Source organism: Pelodiscus sinensis, chromosome 15 (assembly GCF_052426305.1).
Source record: "Pelodiscus sinensis isolate ZL-2025 chromosome 15, ASM5242630v1, whole genome shotgun sequence".
Classification (NCBI taxonomy): domain Eukaryota; kingdom Metazoa; phylum Chordata; order Testudines; family Trionychidae; genus Pelodiscus; species Pelodiscus sinensis.
The window spans coordinates 38,187,155-38,210,705 of record NC_143066.1 but is presented as its reverse complement, the minus strand read 5'-3'; the positions used below and the strand labels follow the sequence as shown (position 1 = coordinate 38,210,705).

Here is a 23,551-nt window from a genome sequence, read left to right as displayed (position 1 = left end):
AGCTGGCTATCTTGGCTCAGCCTCAGGCAGATGCCAAGATGTGTGGGTCGCTTAGGATAAAACAAGCTTGGACACAGTCCCCTGGCCAGGCACTGCTGTTTTTCAGTGCGGCTCTTTGGGTTATCCGGAAGCAAGGAGGTGTCCCGGCAAACATCAAAGCTGCCGGCCATCCTAACAACCAAAGCTACCTTCTTGATGGAGCATCCTCTGTCATCAGAGGTAACGGCTTTGATTTTGATTCATCCAGGCATGCTGCATCGGATCGCTGAACTGAACTCGGCTTTCAGAGACAGTGGCTTCACCTGTGGCGCTCTGGGTGTCACTGGTCTTCACGCAACGATCCTTCGCCAACTCCCCTAGTATAGAAATTGAATGGGATGGGGGAGAGGATAAAACTCTGGGGGAGCTTCACAGGTGAGGGCTCTGGCACCTGGAGGGGTCCTTCTGCTCTCCTCCCCAAGTCAAAACATCCACAGTAAACACTGCAGGATGCGGAAGACAACTCCATGGGGAGGAAAGAGGAACAGGCCAGCGGTTGGAACCCAGATAGCACAGAGCTCGGCCAGGGTCTGCTGGAGACCAGGGTTATTTGTGCCGCACCTTAGTATTCCCTCAAGCTCCCTCTTGGATTCTGTCACACCGCTCCAGTGAAGAGAGGTTGTCTACTGCTCCCAACTTCATGGCTAGAGGGGGTCAGTGAAACAGGTAAGAGATTTAGGGGAGCCCTCAGAGGAATGGAGGTTGCAGCAGACACCCCAGCGCTCCCCCCTCACACACGGCACAGATCTCCACTTCCTGGAGGACTCACTGAAGGTCTGTCCCAATGGCTAATTTCCTCTCTCAGCTCTCTCTCTTCACTGTAAATAGGAAGGTATGGTCACTCACAAACACCTCCAACTCCTTATTCAAGAATATTCAGCCAATTTTTTATGGCTTTCCCTCATTACTCTTCCTAACATGAAGCCACGGCCCCAAAACCCACAGCACAGAGCCACTGATGAGCAAATGCTCTGGGCTGAAATCCAGCACACCCACTACACGGAACTGACTTGGCCACGTAAGATCATAGTTTAAAACAGCACTTTGGGAGATAAAATCAAACATGTGATACGAAACACAAAGGCAGCCCAAAAGAACTCCACTTGCTCGGAAGACAGGATTTTAGACCGATTTTTTTCTTGGTCAGCTAGAGGCAGAAGTGAATAACCAAAGAGGAAATTCTAACGTGATTTTTTTGTAACATATAATCTGCAGCCACACCCATGGGAACCCTTCATTCAGTCCACATTTAACGTGTTTCAGCTCCTGCCTGGATGAGAGCAGAAATCAAACATTGTGCTAGAACAGGTGCACATATGGTCTGGGAGGAAACGTTGGTTTCAGGTCTTAAACTTGCTTTCCAATGCCTGTCAGCTTCATTATCCCGGCCCAGAAGGAAATGTACATATGTTTGGGCACTGAGACATTAAAGGTATCATCAATCACTGATTTCCACTTGCTTGGATTAGATCCTTCTTTTAATGACCTTTCCATCTTTTGCTCTAAGATGCCTGCTACTTATATATCAACAAGCAAGACGTAAAAAGTCACTCTGGGGGCAACATCTACTTTGCTCGGGACTCCTTTTGTAACTAACTGGAGAGTTATTACTCTCTAGGTAAGAGTGAGAAATAGCACAGAGATTACTCAGCGATATCAAAGAACATTCAGCTTTTCCACGATGCTTTGTATCAAATCATGTCACATAAGGCAAACTACGTCATACAATTAATACGAAAGCAACAGAGTATTCGCAGAAATGAACTGCCATTTTAATTGAAAAATGGGAAATTAACTTGAAATTGGCCTGCAATTCCCATGACTCTGTCAAGGCTTTGAAAGCCTAAGTAACAGGAATCTGAGAGGATGAAAGCATTAAGACCTAAGAAAAGGAGTAACAATAAGGGCCCAGGAAAGAGATTTGAGAATCTGTACAGATAAAAAAGGCCAAATCTTTGAGATACAATAGAGGAAATGCTCCTATCAGCTTCATTTATTCCTTATGACTCTGAGGAATACCAGTGCGGACCAGAGCCACCCTCAGTGTTCAATTTAGCAGGTCTTAACTAGACCCACTAAGTCAAACACCAGAAGCTCAAACTCCATGCAGCAAGGGGAGACGTGGCCTAAGCAAATAATAATGTCATCGCCCCAATCCTTTTGTTCAAAGGCCATTGTTCTAAAAATTATTCGAAAAATCTTGTGTTTGGCCTCTGAAACAGTCAAAACCTCACCAAGTGCTTTCCAAAGATGATCTCTGTCAGACCAAACATTTGTTTAAGTTAAGTTCTTGACAAAGATAAATAGAGTTGGCAGAATTCAACCTTTTTAAAATAATTTCAATGAATAATACTGACATTTATTTTTAAGAGTATTTTTTTCAGATTTGTATTGATTTAAATTTTCACAGTGGCTGGAAATTACGGAGTTGTCAGGCTATTTAATGACAGATGTTGAGATTCAAAAATTGAAATCTATATAACTGTTAAAACACAAACTGTCAACATAATTTGTCAAAATACACCAAGTGAATGTCTTTAAATCAACAAATCATATTTTTTTTCTACTATTCATTCACTAGTCCCTTTACAAAAAGCTGCATTCAGAAGTCTAAATCACTGGATTTTCAACTTAAGTAGTTCTCAAGCAATATTTTTCTTACTTTGCCTATCTATACATTTTTATTAATTATCTACGAAACAATTTTTTATCATCAGTTTCTTGGCTACAGTGATACCAACAGTCATGGATAAACAATCAAATCATTCCAAGCCTAGCAATAAAGCATTATGTCTTCGGACCTATTCCAGATACAAGTAGCAGCATCTCCCCATGAAATACAATAAGACTAGTACAAAGCAGGAAAGAAGCTATCAACTGTTAAAGTTTTTTGTAGCATTACAATTACAACCTCTGAGATGCCTGTATGGAGGAATTGTTATTGGACTCCTTATGTTACTTTATGTATTTCAGCTACCAATCCCTCTGGTGGCTTACCTCCACCAGGTTCAATAAGTCTTCGGAAATCCTTGATTTACCATCTCTTCACATTTTGTGACTGGATTATGTAGGCAGTAAATATATACATACCCAAATATATACATTGTACGGCTTTACTGTAGCCAAATGCGGATGGCAGTTCTAGTTGATGAACTTCTTTCAGGAAGTCACAGAGACTTTGGCTGTGTCTACACTGGGAAGGTTTAGTGACAAAAGTGCTGTCGACATGCAAAAGTCGGCAAAAATGAAAACCGGTCAAATCCATTTTCTGTCTCCCGCTGTTGATATTTCATGGCCACATTGCTAGCATCCTGTCAACAACTGGAGCAAAGCATTGTGGGTAATCACCCCGCAGCGCAGTGTTGTGGGACGGCAGAGCTGATCCATGGGTTTCTTGGGATTCCCTCCTAGCTCTGTGAGGTCTAAGGAATGTGAAAGCTGTACAACAGTCCCTCCAGCTCTTCCCTCTGCAGCAGCAGCCTACCTGCCAGCCACTATGTTCCTAGCAGGGCAGAACAGGAGCATTCCAATTATTTGTTCTTTGTTCCCCAAATGGAGTAGCTCCCTCAGCTGTCAGATACTTCCCATTGCTTTGAAAAGGGAGGGGTGCAGGCCTGCAGGGCAGCAGAGATCACAAAACACTGAGCACAGCCATCAGGCAGGCATTGTGGGATACAGGCAGAAGCCAGTTCTCTCAACAAACCCACAGCAAAGTCCACACTGGCTCTTTGTTAACAGTAAAGGGAGGGGGAGAAATACAAAAGTCTCATGGGGTGAAAATTTTTTGTCGCGAAAACAAGGTGTTTGTCCTGACACAAGTCGCAATGCAGTGTAAACATTCTCAGGGTTTTGTCACCAAAAAGCAGTTTTTGGCAACAAAACATCCCATTTTAGACAGGGCGATAGCAAAAGGCTCTGCTAAACCACTCCTTGGCATTTCCTTTTCACTGGCTTCCCATTGCTCTAGCCTCCCATGTTCCACATTGACAAAGCTGCATAGAGCATCTTGTTCAATATACGTTAGAGCCTCAAAACCACGTTACTCCAGCCACTGAAGAATACCCTCTAATGTCATGGAGGCACCAAAACTGCTCCTACACCACTCCTAGACCTTGCAAGGGGATAGGGTCTAGAGAACAGGGGCATAGGCAGAGCATCCTTACATTCCAGGAGTCTAGCTCCTCAATTCACCCCCGGGAATCATCGTTTAGAGCAGCAGTGGATAGGACTAGGGATGTAATAGTACAGTCGATTAACCGATATGCAAAAGCTTATAGGTTAACACTATACACTACACTCATTTCCCCCCACCCCTTGCCAGTAAATTTTTTAGCAGGCTGGCCAGCAGCCCAGCTCAGTCCCAGCTTGCACTGGGTCCTGGACCAACCCCTGCTGCGGCTCTGCATTTGAAGTGTACTAAGAGCCAGGTGGGCAGACAGTCTGGCTGAGTTCTGGCTCATGCCAAGTCCAGGAGCTCAGATCCCTCCTCCCCCGACAGGAGCTGCCGGGAACTACAGAATAATCGACTAACCGTTAAGAATTCATGAGGATACTCGACTGTTCAATTTAACATCCCTAGATAGGACTGAACAGGCTGCTCTTCAGAGCTCCACCTTGTCAAATGCAGGAGCGTGTTTGGCTTCTTACAGCCTCTTCTCAGTCCTTCCCTAGGCTGCCATGGAAATATTATTTCCCCTTGGAAATATTTTGATTTTCCAATTGTCTCCCTCCAACATAAGGAATCCATTATTGGCCGCTACAGAGTAATGAATGAAGGGGCATACATCACATAAGTCACACTGAGGTTCTCTGCAGCAAAACAACTCTCACCACGCAGCCACGAATTCACGAAATGCGCAGACTGGATTTGACCAGCGGAAGCGCGAGCTGATTAAGCAACAAGGCCCAATCCTGCTAGATGCTGAATACGCTCTGCTCCCATCAACTTACCTTGCCAGAGACACTCCGCACCTCAAGAGAGTGGACCCTTTGATGTCACGGGACAGATATGCAACGCCAAAGAATTTCATTAAAAGGTCAGTCAGCACCATGTTATTACACTTACTAAACTTTAATAACCTGCACCAGGGCTGCTTGCACCAGACTAATGGGTAAACCATGCTGGTCAGGTACTAAAGGAGTTATCATTCTATGTTTATAAAAGGAGAGTACAGGAAATTTAATTTGTAATAAAACTTGGCTAGATATTTATAGTAGGGTGGAAGCCTTCATCTCTCTTTCCCAAATGACTGTTATGCGTACCTGCAACTATTCTAAAAATCACACTCCAGAGCTGTAGATTGTATTTCATCTTTAGTTCTGCTTTGAACCAACGCAAATCTTGAAAGCAGGACAGCTGCTACCCCTGAGAGTCTTATCTTCCCAAAGCCGTTAAAGGATCCCAAGACACAACTCCCACCCAGGTTAATGGAGCGTGGCAGCAGGGGCTTTCAAAATAAATCGGGGTTGGGCTCTCGCCTTTAAAAAACAAAACAACCCCAAGCCTGGGTGTCTTCGGACACACTGGTCCATTTTTGAAGATTTGAACCTCAGCCAATTTGCAATAAAACAGGGTTAAAACAATGCAATGTATGCAGTATTTTCTAGAGTCATTAGGGATGTGAATGGTTACCAGGAGATGCTTCCCGGTTACAGTTAGCCAGCGGGGCTGGAACAGCCCCCCTCCAACCCAGATGGACCTGCCGCAGATGGAAGAGCGCACCAGTCTGTTGGGAGCAGCTATTAGGGATGCAAAATCCTTTTTAATCAGTTAACATTAAGTGGAACTCTCTTCATCAAACTCAGGGGGCGCCTCGGTCGGTGTCCGGTATTGCCGATGGGCGTATTTGTTCCCATCAGCCTCCCACTATGGGGATGCCGCCAAGCTCGGTTTAAGGGAATCCGACTCCCGCTACGCATTTTGCGTAGCAAGAGTTGAGTACCTTAAGCTAAGCTACCAGGTCTAGCGTAGACCTGGCCTAAGAGGGCACAGGAAAATTGCTGCAGATTGCAGAATGTAAAGGACAGTCATTCCCTTTACACTTGCTTTCTAGATGAGGTTGGCTAGCACATGCCAGACCTAGCATTTGCTTAAAAAAAAAAGTCATGTCCACATCTTGGAAGGAAAACGCCATACTTGATTCAAAGTTCCCAATTGGCAAGCACATGCAGACATGTGTGTGTTTCTCTGGTTTGCTCTCTGGTTACCCCCACTCTCTCGAATGTCTAGCATCTCATTATACAGACAAATGATTCCAGGTTTTCTTCACATCTTTAACTGATTTGACAGCCATTCGTGTGTTCCTGGCAGTCTTGGACGCTGGCGACAGAAAATAACCACTCTGGATCACTTTAGTTTTATGAGACAAAGAAATTTCTCAAGGTCCATGTGTGGGTTGATGGAAATTTAGCAAATAACCTCAGTCTCTACTCCCAAATTCAAATCTATTTGCACCAACTGACTGACCTGTGAACCGCTTCCCTCTTAATTCATTTCAAAGGTTTCTTTACGCAGGAATTTTCTCAGCAGGAAGCCACAGAACACACTTAGAGCAGAGAGAACTTCTGTTACAAGCTTTTGAAATGAGAGGTGGGAATACAAAAAAAAAAAAAAAAAGAAAGAAAGAAAAAAAAAGAGCTCAGCCCAGGCTGTTTGCAATTAAACCTGATTAAAACAAAACGACCATCCACATAAGAAACTTCCAATCCCATGTTCCACTTCGCTAAGGCCTTCCCTCCCCCATTTGAAAAGAAAATCATGATTTGGACTGGGCTAGGTTTTGGAGAGAAACAAATGGTATCTAACAAATGGTACACCTGGGGCCTATAGCTAGTATCTACAAGGGTGTCACAAGGAGGAGGGAGAAAAATTGTTCTTTGTGGCCTCTGATGATAGGACAAGAAGCAATGGGCTTAAACTGCAGCAAGGGAGGTTTAGGTTGGGCATTAGGAAAAACTTCCTACCTGTCAGGGTGGTGAAACACTGGAATAAATTGCCTAGGGAGGTGGTGGAATCTCCATCACTGGAGATATTTAAGAGCAGGTTAGACAGACATCTCTCAGGGATGTCTAGATGGTGCTTGGTCCTGGCGTGAGGACAGGGGACTGGACTCGATGACCTTGCGAGGTCCTTTCCAGTTCCAGTGTTCTACGATTCTATGAAATGTAAACAGTGACACTGCCGTTTCATTTGTGCATTTTGTTAGGAGTTCCTAAATCACAGGGATGAGGAGAAACGCCATCGCACAAATCACTGATATTTGCAACGAAGGCCAGCTCCTCCGACACTCAAGAGACTCCAGGGTCAGTTCAACCAAATCAAGTCACGTGACTAGTTCCCCGAGCTCCAAGGGTGATGAAAGCAGTGTCCAACTTCCCCTTTCCCCCAGCTTGCCCCAGGTCCGTATGCTACGGGCGCGTGGAGGAGGAGAGCAGAAGGATACATTTCCTGGAGGAGGATAGGTCATTTGCCCAGAACTAGTGTGTGTATTTGTAGAGACATTAAGTGCTGAGAGAGTCTCAAACAGAAAGTGGGGAGCGGGGGAGGGGAGAAATTGGTGAAATTACACAGATGAACCACCAGAAAGAGGAGAAACATCGTGAGCCCCAAGGAAGCTTCAGTTATTGCCGTGACAGCCCAAGGTAGCACATACATTACACTCTCCAGCAAGAAGGCTGAAGTGTCAACAGCAAAGCAGCATTTCCACCTAGATCTGACATGACTAGACGGGGCCTCTGTGCCCTGGGGGGGCTGCAGCAGTACCCCGCCTGCGGCTCTGACTGCCTCACTTTGCTCCAGGATGCTGACATTCCAGCAGAGCTGTTAATTCCACATTCTGGATTGATGGTAGGTAGCTCATAGATGCCTCTTCTCCCTTTCCCCCTCCCGCAACCTGGGAGACAGTGCGCTAACTTCCACTTGGATTTCAGACATCATTGTTAACGCCAATTTTCGACAGAGAGAAGGAAAACCACTTTGTTTCAGTCCGTTCCCATTCTCTCCCTTATCCATCTGCACTCTTGTTAATAGTCACTCCAGTCATTTTTGTGATAGCGTTTCTCCCATTTGTCACTAGTGGGAAGACTCCACAGAACCCACTCTGCGAGACTGCAGTCTTGTTTTCATCTTTCCACCTAGGTACGCCCAAGTCAGAATATCTCCTTTGTTAGGAATGTACTGAATCTTTGTTCAGCTAAGCAGAGATCTTGACATTCGCTTTGTCTTTCCCATCTGATAGGAGACGCTGCCAAATAAGACTTCAAAGCTTTTTAGTCTGCAAAAGCCAGCTCTCTTAAGAGCCCAAATTTCCATCCTTTAAAGAATAGTTGAGATTACACATAAATCAAACAGCCTTAACTTTGAGATAAGGTCGTCTTTAAAGCTGCGTTGAGGTTGCTCTTGGTGCCAACATCCATGCTTATCCATCCATCCAATTTATTTATACACAACTATATTTAAAGATTGATTTCTCAAAATGGAGGTTATCTGGTATGTTCAAAGCCTAATAGTGAATAATGGCATCATTTACATTTATATAGCATATTTCAGGGTTCTCAAGGTACTTGAAAGGCATTACTAACATAACTCAATTCTATAAACCCTTATTCAATTGAGTAGTCCACCCCTTGAGATGCAATTACATTAAAGTCAGTAGGCTAACTTGCTAGAATAAAAAGTCTCAGAGGGGTTTCCATGTGTTAGTCTATAATTTTAAAAACAACAAGCAATCCTGTATTACATCATGAGCTTTTGTGGGTAAAACCCACTCCATCAGATGGGTTGGAGTGGAAATTACAAAATCCACAGTATATATAACAGCAAAAGCAGTGACCTGTCAATTGTAGGACCAGTGCTAATGAGGCTAATTGAGTCAGGCTGGATGTGTTCCATTCATAGATTTTAATGTGTAAATGTGACTATTCAAGGCAAGGAAATTGCCTTTGAAGTTGGTTAACCAGTTAATATCTTTATTCAAGCCCAAGTTGCTAGTGTTGAACTTGTAAATCAGGGGTGTCCAAACTTTTTTCAAAGAGGGCCAGATTTGATGAAGTGAACATGCGTGAGGGCCGACCATTTTGCCTTACATTCTTTGAACCATTAAAATTAAATGCAAATTAACTATTTTATGCAAAGTTTATTGCAAACGGCATACTTTTCATTTCGTCACATGGATGACCAATCTAAATAGGTGTTAAATCACTCTGCCTTTCATATCTGAAGGCCAGATGAAAAAAAAAATCCAGGAAGCTGAAATATATGTCAGGAACATTGTAAAGTACATTACATATTATTGGTAATAAAGATTGTCTGTCAACTTTTAAGTTCAAAAAATATGAACAGGAACATAACACCAAGTATACATGTTGTGTCCAAATATATTTATAACTGATTTAGACCAACTGACTTTAACTGAGATTTTACAATGTATTCATCTCAATACATATGGATTCGTTGGGGGCCATAAAAGATAGATATTGCCAAATTACCTGGGGGGCCGTATTAAACCGGAACATGGGCCGCAATTGGCCCGCGGGTCGGACTTTGGACATTCCTGTTGTAAATGAACTCCAGTTCAGCTGTCTCCCTCTACACTGGGGTCATAGAATTCCCTTGTAGAAGAACGGCTATTTTTAAATCCATGATTGAAAGTCATCACATGTGAATAAGGCTTCCCACAATGGGGCTGACTTGATATGAACTGGGAAGTCTCATTTGGATGCAACAAATATCCAGTATGTATTTCCCAACACAAAACAACACCTGCAAAACTCACTGCTACTACTGTTGCACTCCTTGCAAGGTATCAGTCCTGAAACAAGCATATGTCTGTCAAGTTTCAAGATCATCTCAAGATCACTTCATCTGAAGAAGCAGGTTTTGCCCACAAAAGCTACTGATGCTATATATATGTATATTTGTTAGTCTCTAAGGTTCCACAGGAATATTCATTGTCTTTATAGTTGGTGTCAGGTTTTTAAGTCCGGGGTGAAAATCTTAACTTCATATTGCCTACATATGAAGTTACATTTGAAGAGCAGGTTAAGCAGCCATTTTAAGAGCAGTTGTTTCAGGCCAATTCCACAAGCCAAATACACAGGGAAGGGCTGGAACTTAACTTTATTTACAAGTTTAATTCTTATGCTAATAGTATGAACAGGGACATCAGCTGGCTCTTACACTACCTTCCACATCATAATGACTTAACCAAGGAACCAAATAATGGAGGTGCTAATTGTTCTCATCAGCCTCTTGTAACTACCTGAACCACCTGCTCCCTGTCTCTCTCTTTTTTTTTCCCCTACCCTCTTCCTTCCCTTATATATTCTTGGATCTGGACTTAGAATTATAGAATCCTAGAACACTAGAACTGGAAGGAACCTCGAGAGATCAAGTCCAGTCCTCTGCTTCTAATACGCCATTCATCTGAAGAAGTGGGTTGTTCCTATGAAAGCTCATGACACCATCTACATGTTTTTTTAGTCTTTAAGGTGCTTCTAGACTACTTGTTGTTGTTTAAGTTTTTCGTGTTACAGACTAACTCAGCTACCTCTCTGAAGATTTTAAGAGCAGGTTAGACAGACATCTATCAGGGATTATATAGACGGTGCTTGATCCTGCTGTGAGGGCAGGGGACTGGACTTGATGATCTCGCAAAGTCCCTTCCAGCTCTAGTATTCTATGATTTTATGATCCATTCTGGTATCAGTTCTAGGCTCCCTTGAACTGTAGAGCATGAGAGCTTTTCAGAAGCTGGACACAAATGGGAACCCTGCCTAGCCTCCGATCTCAGAACCGTAGAGTGTCCAAAATTCCGTTTTGACTCCAAATGTTGTAAGCAGGCTCCATCTTTAATTTGAATAAAAGAAACGTCAGGTGCCTACGGGTTCTTTGCTTTCAAGACCCATGGGCATGTCTGGTTGGCGCTGATGGTGGGGCAGCAAATGCTACATCTTTCTTTGATAAGATAACGAGCCTTGTGGATAAGGGAGAAGCGGTGGATGTCATATACCTAGACTTTAGTAAGGCATTTGATACGGTCTCGCATGATATTCTTATTGATAAACTAGGCAAAGATAACTTAGATAGGGCCACGATAAGGTGGGTGCATAATTGGCTGGATAACCGTAGTCAGAGAGTTGTTGTTAACGGTGCTAAATCCTGCTGGAAAGGGATAACAAGTGGAGTTCCTCAAGGGTCTGTTTTGGGACCTGTACTGTTCAATATCTTCATCAATGATGTAGATATTGGGATAGAGAGTACGCTTATTAAGTTTGCAGATGATACCAAACTGGGTGGGGTTGCAACTTCTTTGGAGGATAGGGACATAATTCAAAATGACCTTAGCAAGTTAGAGAAATGGTAAGAGGTAAACAGGATGAGGTTTAATAAAGAGAAATGCAAAGTGCTCCACTTAGGAAGGAACAATCAGTTCCATACATACAAGATGGGAAGCGACTGTCTAGGAAGGAGCATGGCAGAAAGGGATCTAGGGGTCATAGTGGACCACAAGTTGAATGAGAGTCAACAGTGTGATGCTGTTGCAAAAAAAGCAAATATGATTCTAGGTTGTATCAACAGGTGTGTTGTAAGCAAAACTCGTGAAGTCATTCTGCCGCTCTACTCTGCACTAGTTAGGCCTCAGCTGGAGTACTGTGTCCAGTTCTGGGCGCCACATTTCAAGAAAGATGTGGAGAAATTGGAAAGGGTACAGAGAAGAGCGACAAGAATGATTAAAGGTTTAGAGAACATGACCTATGAATCCAGGCTTCATGAACTGGGCTTGTTTAGTTTGGAAAAAAGAAGATTAAGGGGGGACATGATAGCAGTTTTCAAATATCTAAAAGGGTGTCACAAGGAGGAAGGCGAAAATTTGTTCCTCTTGGTTTCTGAGGACAGGACAAGGAGTAATGGGCTTAAAGTGCAGCAGGGGAAGTTTAGATTGGACATTAGGAAAAAATTCCTAACTGTCAGGGTGGTCAAAATATTGGAATAAATTGCCAAGGGAGGTGGTGGAATCTCCCTCTCTGGAGATATTTAAGAACAGGTTAGATAGACATCTGTCAGGGATGGTGTAGACGGAGCTTGATCCTGCCTTGAGGGCGGGGGGCTGGACTCGATGACCTCTCGAGGTCCCTTCCAGTCCTATTATTCTATGATTCTATGATTCTACAGCGTCAGGCCTCAAGAGTGACATTGCAATAACGTATGCAGAGTAGCAGGGGTAGAGCTCTGGGTTAGAGATTTCACACTGGAATTCTCACCCAACATGCTGAAAATCATGTTTCAGTCCTTTCAAAATCACTTTACAAAATATTTTTAAGGGACCAGCTTTCTAAGCTAATGATTTCCTTCCTCCTCCCATTAAAACTGTAATAGCAGTGTTAAAATGTTAAAACACATTCCTTGTCCTGTATCTGTTGATCTCGTTAAAGGCAGACACCGATAACAAGCTGAAAGATTCAATGAAACAGAACACCAACTATTTCCTCCTGCATTCTCCTTGGTTATAACCAGAGACCATCCTAAACTACAGCACATAAAAATGTTATACTGCTTGAAGGACATAAATGACTTTTCGGCCAGGATTAAACATTTGGAATTAGCTTCTGTAATAAAAATTTAGAGAGATAATCTTCTTTTGCTACTATGATCTCTAAAGTCTACAGATGCAGAAGTGCTAAAGAGTTCCACTTACCGCTCCAAGCATGATTCTGAAAATGAGCCATCGAAATCCCCAGATCACAATTCGTGAAGGCGGAGTGTACTTAGGTAATCGGGAGAGAGTCCAAAGTGGGCACAGGAATATTCCTAAAAACCCCGTTTCCAGAAGCTGAGATTCCCATCCTGAAGTGCCACCACACATAGGAAATAAAAAGAAATGGGTTGCTGTTAATTACCTGTCAAGGAATTTTAAGCATACGAGAAGTAGAATATAAAAATCCTATTAAAGTACTGATTTAACCTGGCGATCCTCAACTCTCTCTGAACACACTTTACATGCAGCTGCAACTGAAGTTACCATACAATTAAAACTGTTAAAGGGGCAGCACAACGTTAAAAACAATCAAATCACACTTCCGAATGGAAATGTTACCAACTATCATTAACTATGCGACTGGAACTGAAAGCAATTTGAAAGGAAAAACAAGAGAATGGGGATTTTTATTTCTATTTCTACCCCATGCATATTTTGTGGCTATTTAGCTTTGCTGTATTCCCTCTGTAACTAAGTCTGTCAACATTTCACCTTTAATGGGGGGGTTTTCACAAGCATGAGAGAAATATTTTTTAAAACAGGGGAAAACATGATTACAAAAGCATTGGAACTGGCAGGCAAACCTGAGAACAGCAATGATGCCTGCTGTATTTTTATCTATTCCCATTTCAAATTGGCCATGCCCCTTCTAAATAGTAATTCACAGAGCAATGCTGCAGTCACTATTTTTGAGAGAGCGGGGGGAGGAATACAAGAGAATAAACAGCATGCTGAGGATTTTTGTAGCAGCTGATTGTCGGTAGGAGGAAAAGTCATATTACCAGACTACTACAATCCAGAACAATCTCAACTTCCCAAAATCTTTACAGTTTAGCAAATGTGTGCAAAATGTGCTCCTACGCTGCTTGTTTCAAAGCCTAGTCTCCAGAGCTTCTATGGAGATCAACATTTGCTTTTCGTTTTATTTATTTTGTAATAGTTGAGGTTGCGCCGTTCTTGTATAGACAAATTCTGACTCAAACAATCAAAACGTTTCTCAGCGTGGGCCTGACAAGTCACCTCAGACGTCTGCAACATCAAGCTGATTTGGTTAGAACAAACGATAGCACCTTTCCCTAGAGCTGGTCTTAGGGGCGGGCAAGCCGGGCAGTCACCCAGGGCCGCCATATTCAAGGGGCCGCCAAAATGTAACACAATGAATTGTCTATATAACGGAAAAATTGCATGAGCTTTGGCGAGATATTTTTCATGTTTTCTCTGCAGCAAAACTGCCCCGCCCACCCAACCCAGCGTTCTGCCTTGCAACTAAGGCTGCTTCTCACTCTCTGGTGCCGGGAACCCACCTCTGGCTCTCCGCATCTAGGGCTCCCACCCCACCAGACACCCCCAGGAGAGATTCGTGTCTTCGGACAGCTCCCCCTAGTGTCTGTATTTCCCAGTTGGGCCCAGGGTGCAAGGCAGCAGGCGCGGCTGGACGGTAGGAACCCTATTAATGCATAAAAATCACTGCAGCAATTTTTCGTCGCCTTTCTTCAAAAAGCAAATCAACCACACTAGATAAGTTCTCATTCTTCAGACGTGATATCAGCAGTGCACCCCAGCCGACAGTCGGAAAGGTGTAGGAGATGTCTCTAATTATTTTCAACAAAAGTGAGATGCAATGCCCTAGCAAGGAATTTTGTCGCGCAGGGCAAGACCAAACCTTAACTGCCTTTAATCATTAATATATCTATACAAATAATTTGAAAATGCTTCTTTAAAATATTTCATTACCATATATGCAAACTGAAGGACCAAAGAACATTTTTCGAATATTTGGGCTAACACGGCATATTGTTGTAAGGACCGCAAAAAGAAATTTGCCCGGGGCTGCCAATTGGGTAGGACCAGCCCTGCCTTTCCTCTCTAACACATATATACAGAAGGTTCCCTGTTATTGAGATATAATGTGCCCAGACATGCCAACACGGGAAGGGGGAGCAAAGGGGAAGTTGCCCCGGGGCCCAGTGTTGCCCAGCAGCTCTGAGGGCATGGCATGGGGGAGCATGCCATGCTCCATGCAGTTCAAAGGGCTGGTTGTCCCCGGCTCTGCCCAAAGCCCCTCCTCTTCGGGAAGTGCCGAAACAGCTCCTCTTCCCAACACACACACACACACACACACACACACACACACACACACACACACACACACACACACACACACATCTTGCCAAAGGGCAAGACGTTAGCTCCCCTCAACATGCCCAACAAAGTCTCAGGACTTTAAATCACACGGTCCTCCATGGATGGAGCAGAGATCACCTTCAGCAATTCTGAAAGGGCCCCGAAGGCTTCATCCGAAAACCGGAGATGAGCAGACGGCCGTGCCTGAGCAGGTGGCCCCTTCAGGACTTCTGGTTTTCCGAACACTATTTTAAAACGCATCTGAAAGTCTAATCCGAAACTTGCACCTTGATCCCACTCTGCTATTGCTTAAAACTCACAGAGTCGGCTAACCTCAAGTGGAAGACTTTTCTTTCTGAGAGCTGGGCCCCTGACATCACGAGCTACGTTCTCCTCAGCCCATAAGTACGGCAAAGTGTTCACGGACTTTAATGGTGTTCCGCCAGTGAACTCCCCCAGAGTTCCCAGCCCAATATTTTGAAGAGAATAGGATCAAAAATCCCAGTCATGCGTAAGCATCTTCAACTTCAGTGTACAACTATTAAGGTTGTGTTTCTGACCCATAAGGAAAATCCTTCCTTAACCACAGCTCTATGAATAAAGCATAAAGGGTCCACATCTTGCCTCGGGCCTGTTTTATACTCGGCCAGCCTCAATGGAATTACTCTGGATTTATACCAGCATAACAGAGCTCAAAATCCATCCTTGTAAACACACCATGAACCGGTCACCCAAGTTTACATTGGAGACATTCCGGCCCACCTAGGGCTTTGAGCCGGCATGCGCGGCTGTTCCAAGCCCCGCCCCCAGCGTGTTGCCTAGGAGACGGAGCCACGCGAGCCCTTTCAACTGCTTCTATGTAAAGGGCTGTCGCCTTCCATGCGCCTGTCAGGCAACACGCAACACGCCTGTCAGGCGAGCCCTTTAAATAGAAGCCATTGAAAGGGCTCGTGTGTCCCTGGCTCCCAGGAAACATGCTCACAGTGAGGCCGGGAGCAGCGAGGCCTTTAAATGGCAGGAGTTGAAAGGGCTCGCAACTCCCGTCCCCGGATAACGTGATACCTGGGAGCCGCAGGGAAGACGCAGGCCCTTTCAACTCCTGCTATTTAAAGGCTCCGCCCCTTCTGTTCACAGCCCCGTCCCTTCCAGGCAGCCCGCAACCACTTCAAAAATGATTGCCCACCTTCTGAGTTACAGCCTTCTTTATGCAAACGAGGATTATGCATTCTGGTTTTGCAGTAGACCCAGTATAAATATTGAAATGATTATTCAGAAAGAGCAAGAATAACAGAGCTATTACGTTTTCACAAATGGGAGTCAAACGCTACTGGATCTTTTGCTAAGAAGTAAAAGACACTATTAAGCAACAGCACATCAATGCAAGAACCAACACAAAGTCAGTTCCAGTAGTTTCACTCTGAACCACAAATATATTATTTGCAAGTTTTTTCCATGTGATATAGCTCTCTGTGGAAGCTGCACAGAAGTATGCTAAATGACTGAGTCAAAGCAGCTTTTTCTTGTACCTATATTCCTAGAATTGTGAAAGTAAAACTGTTCTTGGTAACCACAACTAATGTGCTACATGCCTCCAGTTTTCATCCAGGACACATCACCCGATCCATTATTTACAGCCAGATACCACCAGACTTGCTCCAACCCCACTGACAGAGACAAACAGCTATAGGATCTCTACCAGGCATACTTAAAAATTGACTACCCCCCCCCCAGGGAAGTAGAAAAACAGACTGACAGACCCAGATGAGTGCCCAGGCATTCGCTTCTTCAAGACAGGCCCAGCAAAGAAAACAACAGAACACCACTGGTCATCACCTACAGGCGCCAGCTTAAACTCCTCCGGTGCATCGTTGGCAATCTACAACCTATCCTGGAAAACGATCCCTCACTATCACAGGCCTTGGGGGACAGGCCAATTCTGCCCTACAGACAGCCCCCTAACCCGAAGCAAATTCTTTCCGGAAGCTGTACCTCACACCTCAGATACACTCACTCAGGAACCTGCCCCCACAATAAAGCCCGTTGCCAACTCTGCCTACACATCGATACAGGCAACACCCTCGCAGGATCTAACCGCATCAACCACCACATCAGAGGCTCATCTAACTGCCATCCTCAGATGTGGTCTACGACATCAAGTGCCAGCAATGGCCCTCTGCCATGGATATTGGCCTAACTGGACAGCCTCTACGACATAGGATTAATGGACACAAATCACACATAAAAACCTGTAGGGGAACATTTTAACTTGCCACAACTCTCATGAATGGATTTAAAGGTGGCTATTTTGTTACAACATTTCAGAAAGAGATTTTGTAGAACTAGCATTCATATGCAAATCTGATAGGATCTCGCAGGGTTTGAACAAAAACATGAACTGGATGGGCCATTATATTCAACACCCAAATGACATCAAAGGCTAGTTATCAAGCACTTCCAGACAAATCTATTAGCCTCATTTAGCATGGACACTTTAATTCTTTCTTTCTCCTATCCTTGCCCCCTCTTTCTCTGTTTTAGATTTCAAAATCTGGGGCCTTTGTTCCATATTTGTCATCTGAAGAAGTGGGTTGCTCAGTATCCACAAAAGCTCAGGATACTATTTATGTATTTTTGTTAGTCTCTAAGGTGCTACCAGACCATTGCTGTTTTTTATGTTGTTTTTTTAGTTACAGACGAACATGACTACCCTTCTGAGACCTCACAGCTAATGAGTTATGGCAATCAAGGTCTACATCCATTTAACACCTACCTCACATGCGTGCCTAGTTATGCATGATAAAACAACAGTCACCTCTAGAGACCACCAAGGTTTGTGGATCTGTACAGTTATGGACTTCTGTGGATGCCGGCTCCACAGCTGATCTGAACCACTTAGCAATGCCTGCGTGATGATGTATAGTGGGCGAAGTCTGAAGAGCCCTAGGTATTTTTCCCAGATCTGCTACTACTTTGCTGTCTGACTCTGAGGAAATCACTTTAATCCCTCTGGGTACCACTTGATAGGCAAAACAGGTGTGGGTTTTCCATAATATTAACTCAATCAAGTCAGTCTGTCACCACTGAAAAGCTCGCTCTCTGCCTTCAGGCAACCACATGGCCCTCTACCACGGCTTCAAACATGTTACCCGGAGGTGGGGGAGAGGCTGGCAAATGGGACAGTTTGCCCCAGGTGCCTCCCTCCATCAGGGCGCCCGGAGTCACAGCGCTGCCCAGCGAAATTTGGCCCAGCAGCCAAGGGCGCTGTGACGTTGCGTGTCACGTCGCCATGGCCAGATGCAGGCCCAGAAATGCAGTGCGGGCTCACCCTTCAACTGCTGTGTCATCCGTCCCCCCGTTCCCCTCCGTGGCTGGAGGAGGTGAGGAGGCTCAAATTCAGACACAGAGCTAGGCTCCCCAAAACCTCTTTGCGGTGCGGACATTGGCCTGCATCTTAATGAGCATTCAGAAGGGTTGTAACCATGTCTAACTATGTGTTGGGTTCCCCAGCTTTAAAAGGCGAACAATACTTACTACGTGTGGGTGAACAAGACAGGAGACTGCTTTCTGCCTGATGGGGATCATCCACCATAGTGATACCATACATCTCTGAATTATCATTGTCCATTTAGATAGCAGGAGCACTCGGACGCTCATCGGAATGGAGGGCCCACCGTTGCGGGGGATGTACAGACCCATGAGCTATGACAACTCTGGTTTCAAAGAGTTGATGGGCTTGAAAATCTCCCATGCGGATGGACAGGGCGTGGGGATTGTCAAGAGTTCATTTTTTGAAACTTTGTAATTCCACCTCTGGTACAACGGAACGGGGCAGCTAGACCAGGTAAGTCAATGCAAGGAGCAGCTTTAGAAGATTAATGAGGACAACACGCAGCTAAACTTTGCCAGTATAGCTGCACCACGTTAAACCTTGATAACATGATTATCTGTCCAGGGACGTGCAAGGGGAGAGCTAGATGAGGGGTTATTATGGGACACAGTGGGGAAAAAATGCTACGGATGTGCCCATCACACTGACTATGGCAGCTATGCCAGGAAAGAGCAAGATTAATACTCTGCATAGTAAGGCTTGCTCCCAGCAAACTTCTATAGGGCAGTATATCTCTCAAAGGCATATTACCTCCAGGCAGGGCCATTTGGGAAGAAGTCCAGACACACACACATATATCCACACATCCTGGCTTCATTAGAGTTTTGCAACACTGGTAAATATGTCCAGAAAGCAGATATAGCACCACGATCTACTGCTAGGGACACCGATATGAATCTGGAGTAACCCCCTTGCACACAGGGATGTTCTGGATTTACACCATTGTGAGCAGAATTTGGTACATCCTCTTTAGCAAGACTTCCTTCCTTCATCTTTGGTTAGCCAGATAAACAAGGCATGTGTTTTTGAACATAAGCTCATTATTTCTGGCTTTGGTGAGGTATCTGATTATAGATCAGGTCTAGGTGGCTTAAATTCAGGTTTTTGGCAAAAAAGCAAAAATTGATGTTGAATTCACCATAACACAATCACAGCAATAATCCTAGAAACCCCTGTTGTGTTCCTAACATGTAATGGGCTTTTTAAAGTGATTGTGCTATGAATGACTACTTAAAAAATTCCTCTTATTTCCATATAACCTGTGGTTTCTAGGATAGATACGGCGCTCCCCAAATCAGCGCTTCTGTTGAGAGAAGTGAAGTATATTATAAAAACAGCTGCACCCAAAAAGCAATGGCTAATGCAGAATGTGAAAGGTTAATTGTTACGAAACCCAGCAACAAATAGCAGTTATGGGTCTAACTGGCACCAAAATGGTAGTATATCTCGTTAGCGTCAGCCAGCACAAGAATCCCACTGTTATCCGCGTTTTCATATGTTAATCCCCACGCTTCCTTGCAGAAATACACTATACATGGTGGATCTGTGGGTGAGAGGGCATAAGACTTTACATTTCTAAATGGCCTTTAGTTCTCTCTGTCTGCACTTTCCTCCATTCAGAAATGTAACATTTTACCAGACAGCTTGCAAAGGAAGGTTACTTAATGTACTGGTCACTAAAATGCTAGAGGAAGAGGCACTAAACCAACAAATAATTCAACACTGTGCAGTTCTTGTGTATTGTATATGGTGATACAAAGGCACAAAGGGTGCTGAAGCCATCGTGGTGTGCGGCTAACCCCCAAAGTGTGTCAATACACCCTGCACCTGTGTTTCTTGTTCCAAAAGCTGCAAGTGTGAATCCTGGCACCACCATCTGGGTACAATTCCAACAGTATCATCTGAGCTGAAACATGCCAGCAGGGGGGATGGCACAGTAACACAACTGTAGGGAGAGACATCTTCTTGATGAACAAGAGCGGCGTAAACAACGGTCTTCCCTCCCCGCCCCCTTGCCCCCAGCTGTTGTTTGAAAACTCTTCAATTACCCACTGCTGACAGCGGGTGCAGCTGAGCCGGCGTTGAACATGGTTTAAGAACAAGTGCAGCCAAGGACAAACAGCGGCCAGCACCATTTCAGAGGTTCTCTTTAAAACCGTTTGCCGTTCAATTGCATTCAGCTCCAGCTCACCTGCAACCTTTGAGCACGAGGAACAATTTTGCCGGTGCAGACTGAGCTTTCCTGTCACACTGTGGTTGCCATGGTCTGATATTAAGACCAGAAGCACTGGAGTACGAGAGAATTATTAATATAATCAAGTATCAGAGGGGTCACCGAGTTAGTCTGTAGCCACAAAAAACACCAAGGAGCTTTGTGTCACCTTGAAGGCCAAGGTTTCAGGGCAACTTTGTCAAATGCACCTGACGAAGTAGGTACTATAACCAAGATACCCACAGACACCGATTACTCACCCCTTTCTGACACCCTGAATATCGATAGCTTGGTAACCCGAGCACCGAGTTTGGTTTTCTTGCTCATCACACACAACCCCATCGAGTTCACCATCATCCCCTTTTCAATGTAAATCCAATCCCCCACAGCGGCCTTAAGCTGCTTCCTGCATGTAAGTGGGCACTAAGATGTGTGCAATTGGCCACTGTTAGACAGGATACTGGGCTGGATGGACCATTGGTCTGACACATTATGGCTGTTCTTATGTTCTTGTGAGACTGTAACTGTGGTGCAGTGTTGTCCTCCATACCTTGACCTGACCAGTCCTCTCCCCTCTGGTTTGGATCTTTGGTGGAAACTTTCTACATCTTCCCCAGGTCACTTCTGTTTTCGGGTAAAGCAAGGTGTTCCACTTGGCCCCCCTGTCATCTCCAGTTAGCTTCCCCTACCAGGACGGTTCCCTGCTAGCTCCAGTCTTGCCTCTCACATCTTTAAAAAGGGAAACCAAGTGTGTTCCTTCTTCTACCCTGTCTCTGTGTTGGACTTGTTCTCTCTTGGCTGCTACGTGACTCCATTCCTCCAAGATGTCCCACAAGTTGAAGTCCTCCTGGATAAAATAGGGATTATTTCATCCCATGTCTTTGACTCCGGTGTCTCTTGCCTTAACTTGGTTGTAAAAACCAGAAATCATCTTTGGACGCCGAGTATTCATTTTTCCTTTACGTTGTATGTTGCACCTCCTGTGCTCGTGGCCTTCTCCTGAATGTGACTGGAAGTCACCTTGGCCTTGTCACCCCAGAAGTTCTCGATCAATTCCCTCTTCTATGATCTTCCTGGATTCCTACTTGTACTGCCCCTATCTACCTTTCACCTTCTCTCTGCAAGCCAGTAAGTCGCTTTATTATCCTGGTGAAACTTCAGCTGATAACAGATAGCTCTGACCCAAAAAACACAGACCCGAACAAACCCTTACGCTTAAGAGAGAGAACAGATTCAAATGTGACCTGTATGATTTGGATTCACTCCCTGCCTTTCCTCTTCAGTGCGTAATTGGTTCTGCCCATAACACAGTTAAGTATGTATAAAGTGGCATCAAAAATAGGGCAGTAGGGGAGGATTAACCCCGACCTATGCACTTCATTCTCCACTTTTAGAAATCAGCAGCTAAGCCACGCAGACACTGAAAACAGTAACTCTGCTCTTTTAAAGCTCACAGCTCAAGTGATAAGTATAGGAGAGTGTAAAAGGGGAAAGTTCTGTTCTCTCTCAGACTCACTTACTGTAAACTGATAGCGCACAGCAAGATTAGGAGCTCCGTCAACAGAACCTCCACAAACAGCTTCCATGTCTCCAAACTGCTGACTTTACGAGCAGTCGTTCACGACTACGTCCTAAAAGCTTCCATCGGGCACATTCACAATTCGGATCACTTGCCATCTCCAAAAGGGTATGAGACTGTTCCCAAAGGACCATTGGGATACGCGGCCTACAACAGAGATGTGAACGACTAGTCGACTATTCAATAAGCAAATGCTTAGTCAACTAGTCGCGTCCCCCTGCCCTTTGCTGCCTCTATCAGAAAAAGGCAGCGGGGGGCGAGGAGGGGGGAAGAGGAGGGGTACTTCAAAGCAGCAGTGCCACATGGAGCTTGGGGCCAGACCCCGGGCTCCATGCAGTGCTGCCACTTTGAAACACCCCATGCAGCCCGGGGCTAACTGGGGTGTCACCAGGCTGCACATGGCGTTTCAAAGTGGCAGTGCCACGTGGAGCCTGGGATCAGCTGGGGACTCCTCCGCTTTCCCCAGGCTCCATGCAGCGCTGCCGCTTTGAAACCCTAAGGCTGTTGCTACATTTCCAAGGCGGAGCTGCCCTATCAACTAATTGAATAGTCAATGCAAATCGCATCGTCTATTTGATTAGTCAAGTACTCGAAATGTAACATCCTTTAGCCTACATTGGGAAACTTCTGTAGTCAGAGATAACCCATTGTCTTCAGTATTGCTTCCCTGACCTATGTGGGCCATATGTTCTCTGATGCCTATGAAAAAATCAGCCAATTAATAAAGTCTAAGCTGGGGGCCGGTTAGGGATCACTGATCTTCAAAATGATCTTTTTAATTACATCCGTCTCCCTTCTATTCCATTGATTTCTTGTCAGACTGCAAGCTCTTTGAGACGAGACCTGGAGTGGTATTTGAGTCGAGAAGCCCAAAGGCAACTAAGGCTACGTCGACATTTAAAATGCTACAGTGACACCAAGGTAACTTTTCAGTGTAGACGTGCGTTACGACAAGAGGAGGTGTGGTCTCATTGCTGTAATTTATGCAGCTCCGCACGAGGCAGTAGCCAGGTCAACGGAAGAACTCTTCCATCAATGGAGCGCTGTCTACGCTGAGGATTAGGTCAGGCTAACTGCATATCTCAGGGGTATGGATTTTTCATACCCCAAGAAATGTAGCTATACCCATGTCGCTTTTCACTGTAAGCCAGTTTTCCTAAGGCAGTAAGGTACAGAACGGTCATTAAAATTACAATGGAAGTTCCATCTCCAACTCCTACTGCCCCTTTGAAAATCGAAGCCTGCCTATTTGCTTGTACAGTGCTATGACATGAAAGGCACAAGTGTGACATAAATAATCACTGATCACTTATAACCTGGGACAAAAAAATTTATTTGGCCTTTGTCAAGTTTACAGATTAAACAGCATACACGAATAATACCTTTTTTTACAAAACAAAAAACAAAAAACACACTAGACATAGCAAACCAAGAGTAAGAAACTAGAAACAAGA

The 23,551-nt window shown here is 44.6% G+C and overlaps 1 protein-coding gene across 4 annotated transcripts in view; it reads right to left on the bottom strand.

The window, feature by feature from the left end:
* LMF1 (lipase maturation factor 1) overlaps window positions 1-23,551 on the bottom strand; it is a 441,609-nt gene that overhangs the window by 309,779 nt on the left and 108,279 nt on the right. For all 4 annotated transcript variants that reach the window (XM_075899803.2, XM_075899802.2, XM_014569758.4 and 1 more), the window contains one exon: window positions 12,735-12,883. In XM_075899803.2, the coding sequence (XP_075755918.2) occupies window positions 12,735-12,883 (149 nt within the window). The remainder of the gene's footprint in view (window positions 1-12,734; window positions 12,884-23,551) is intronic.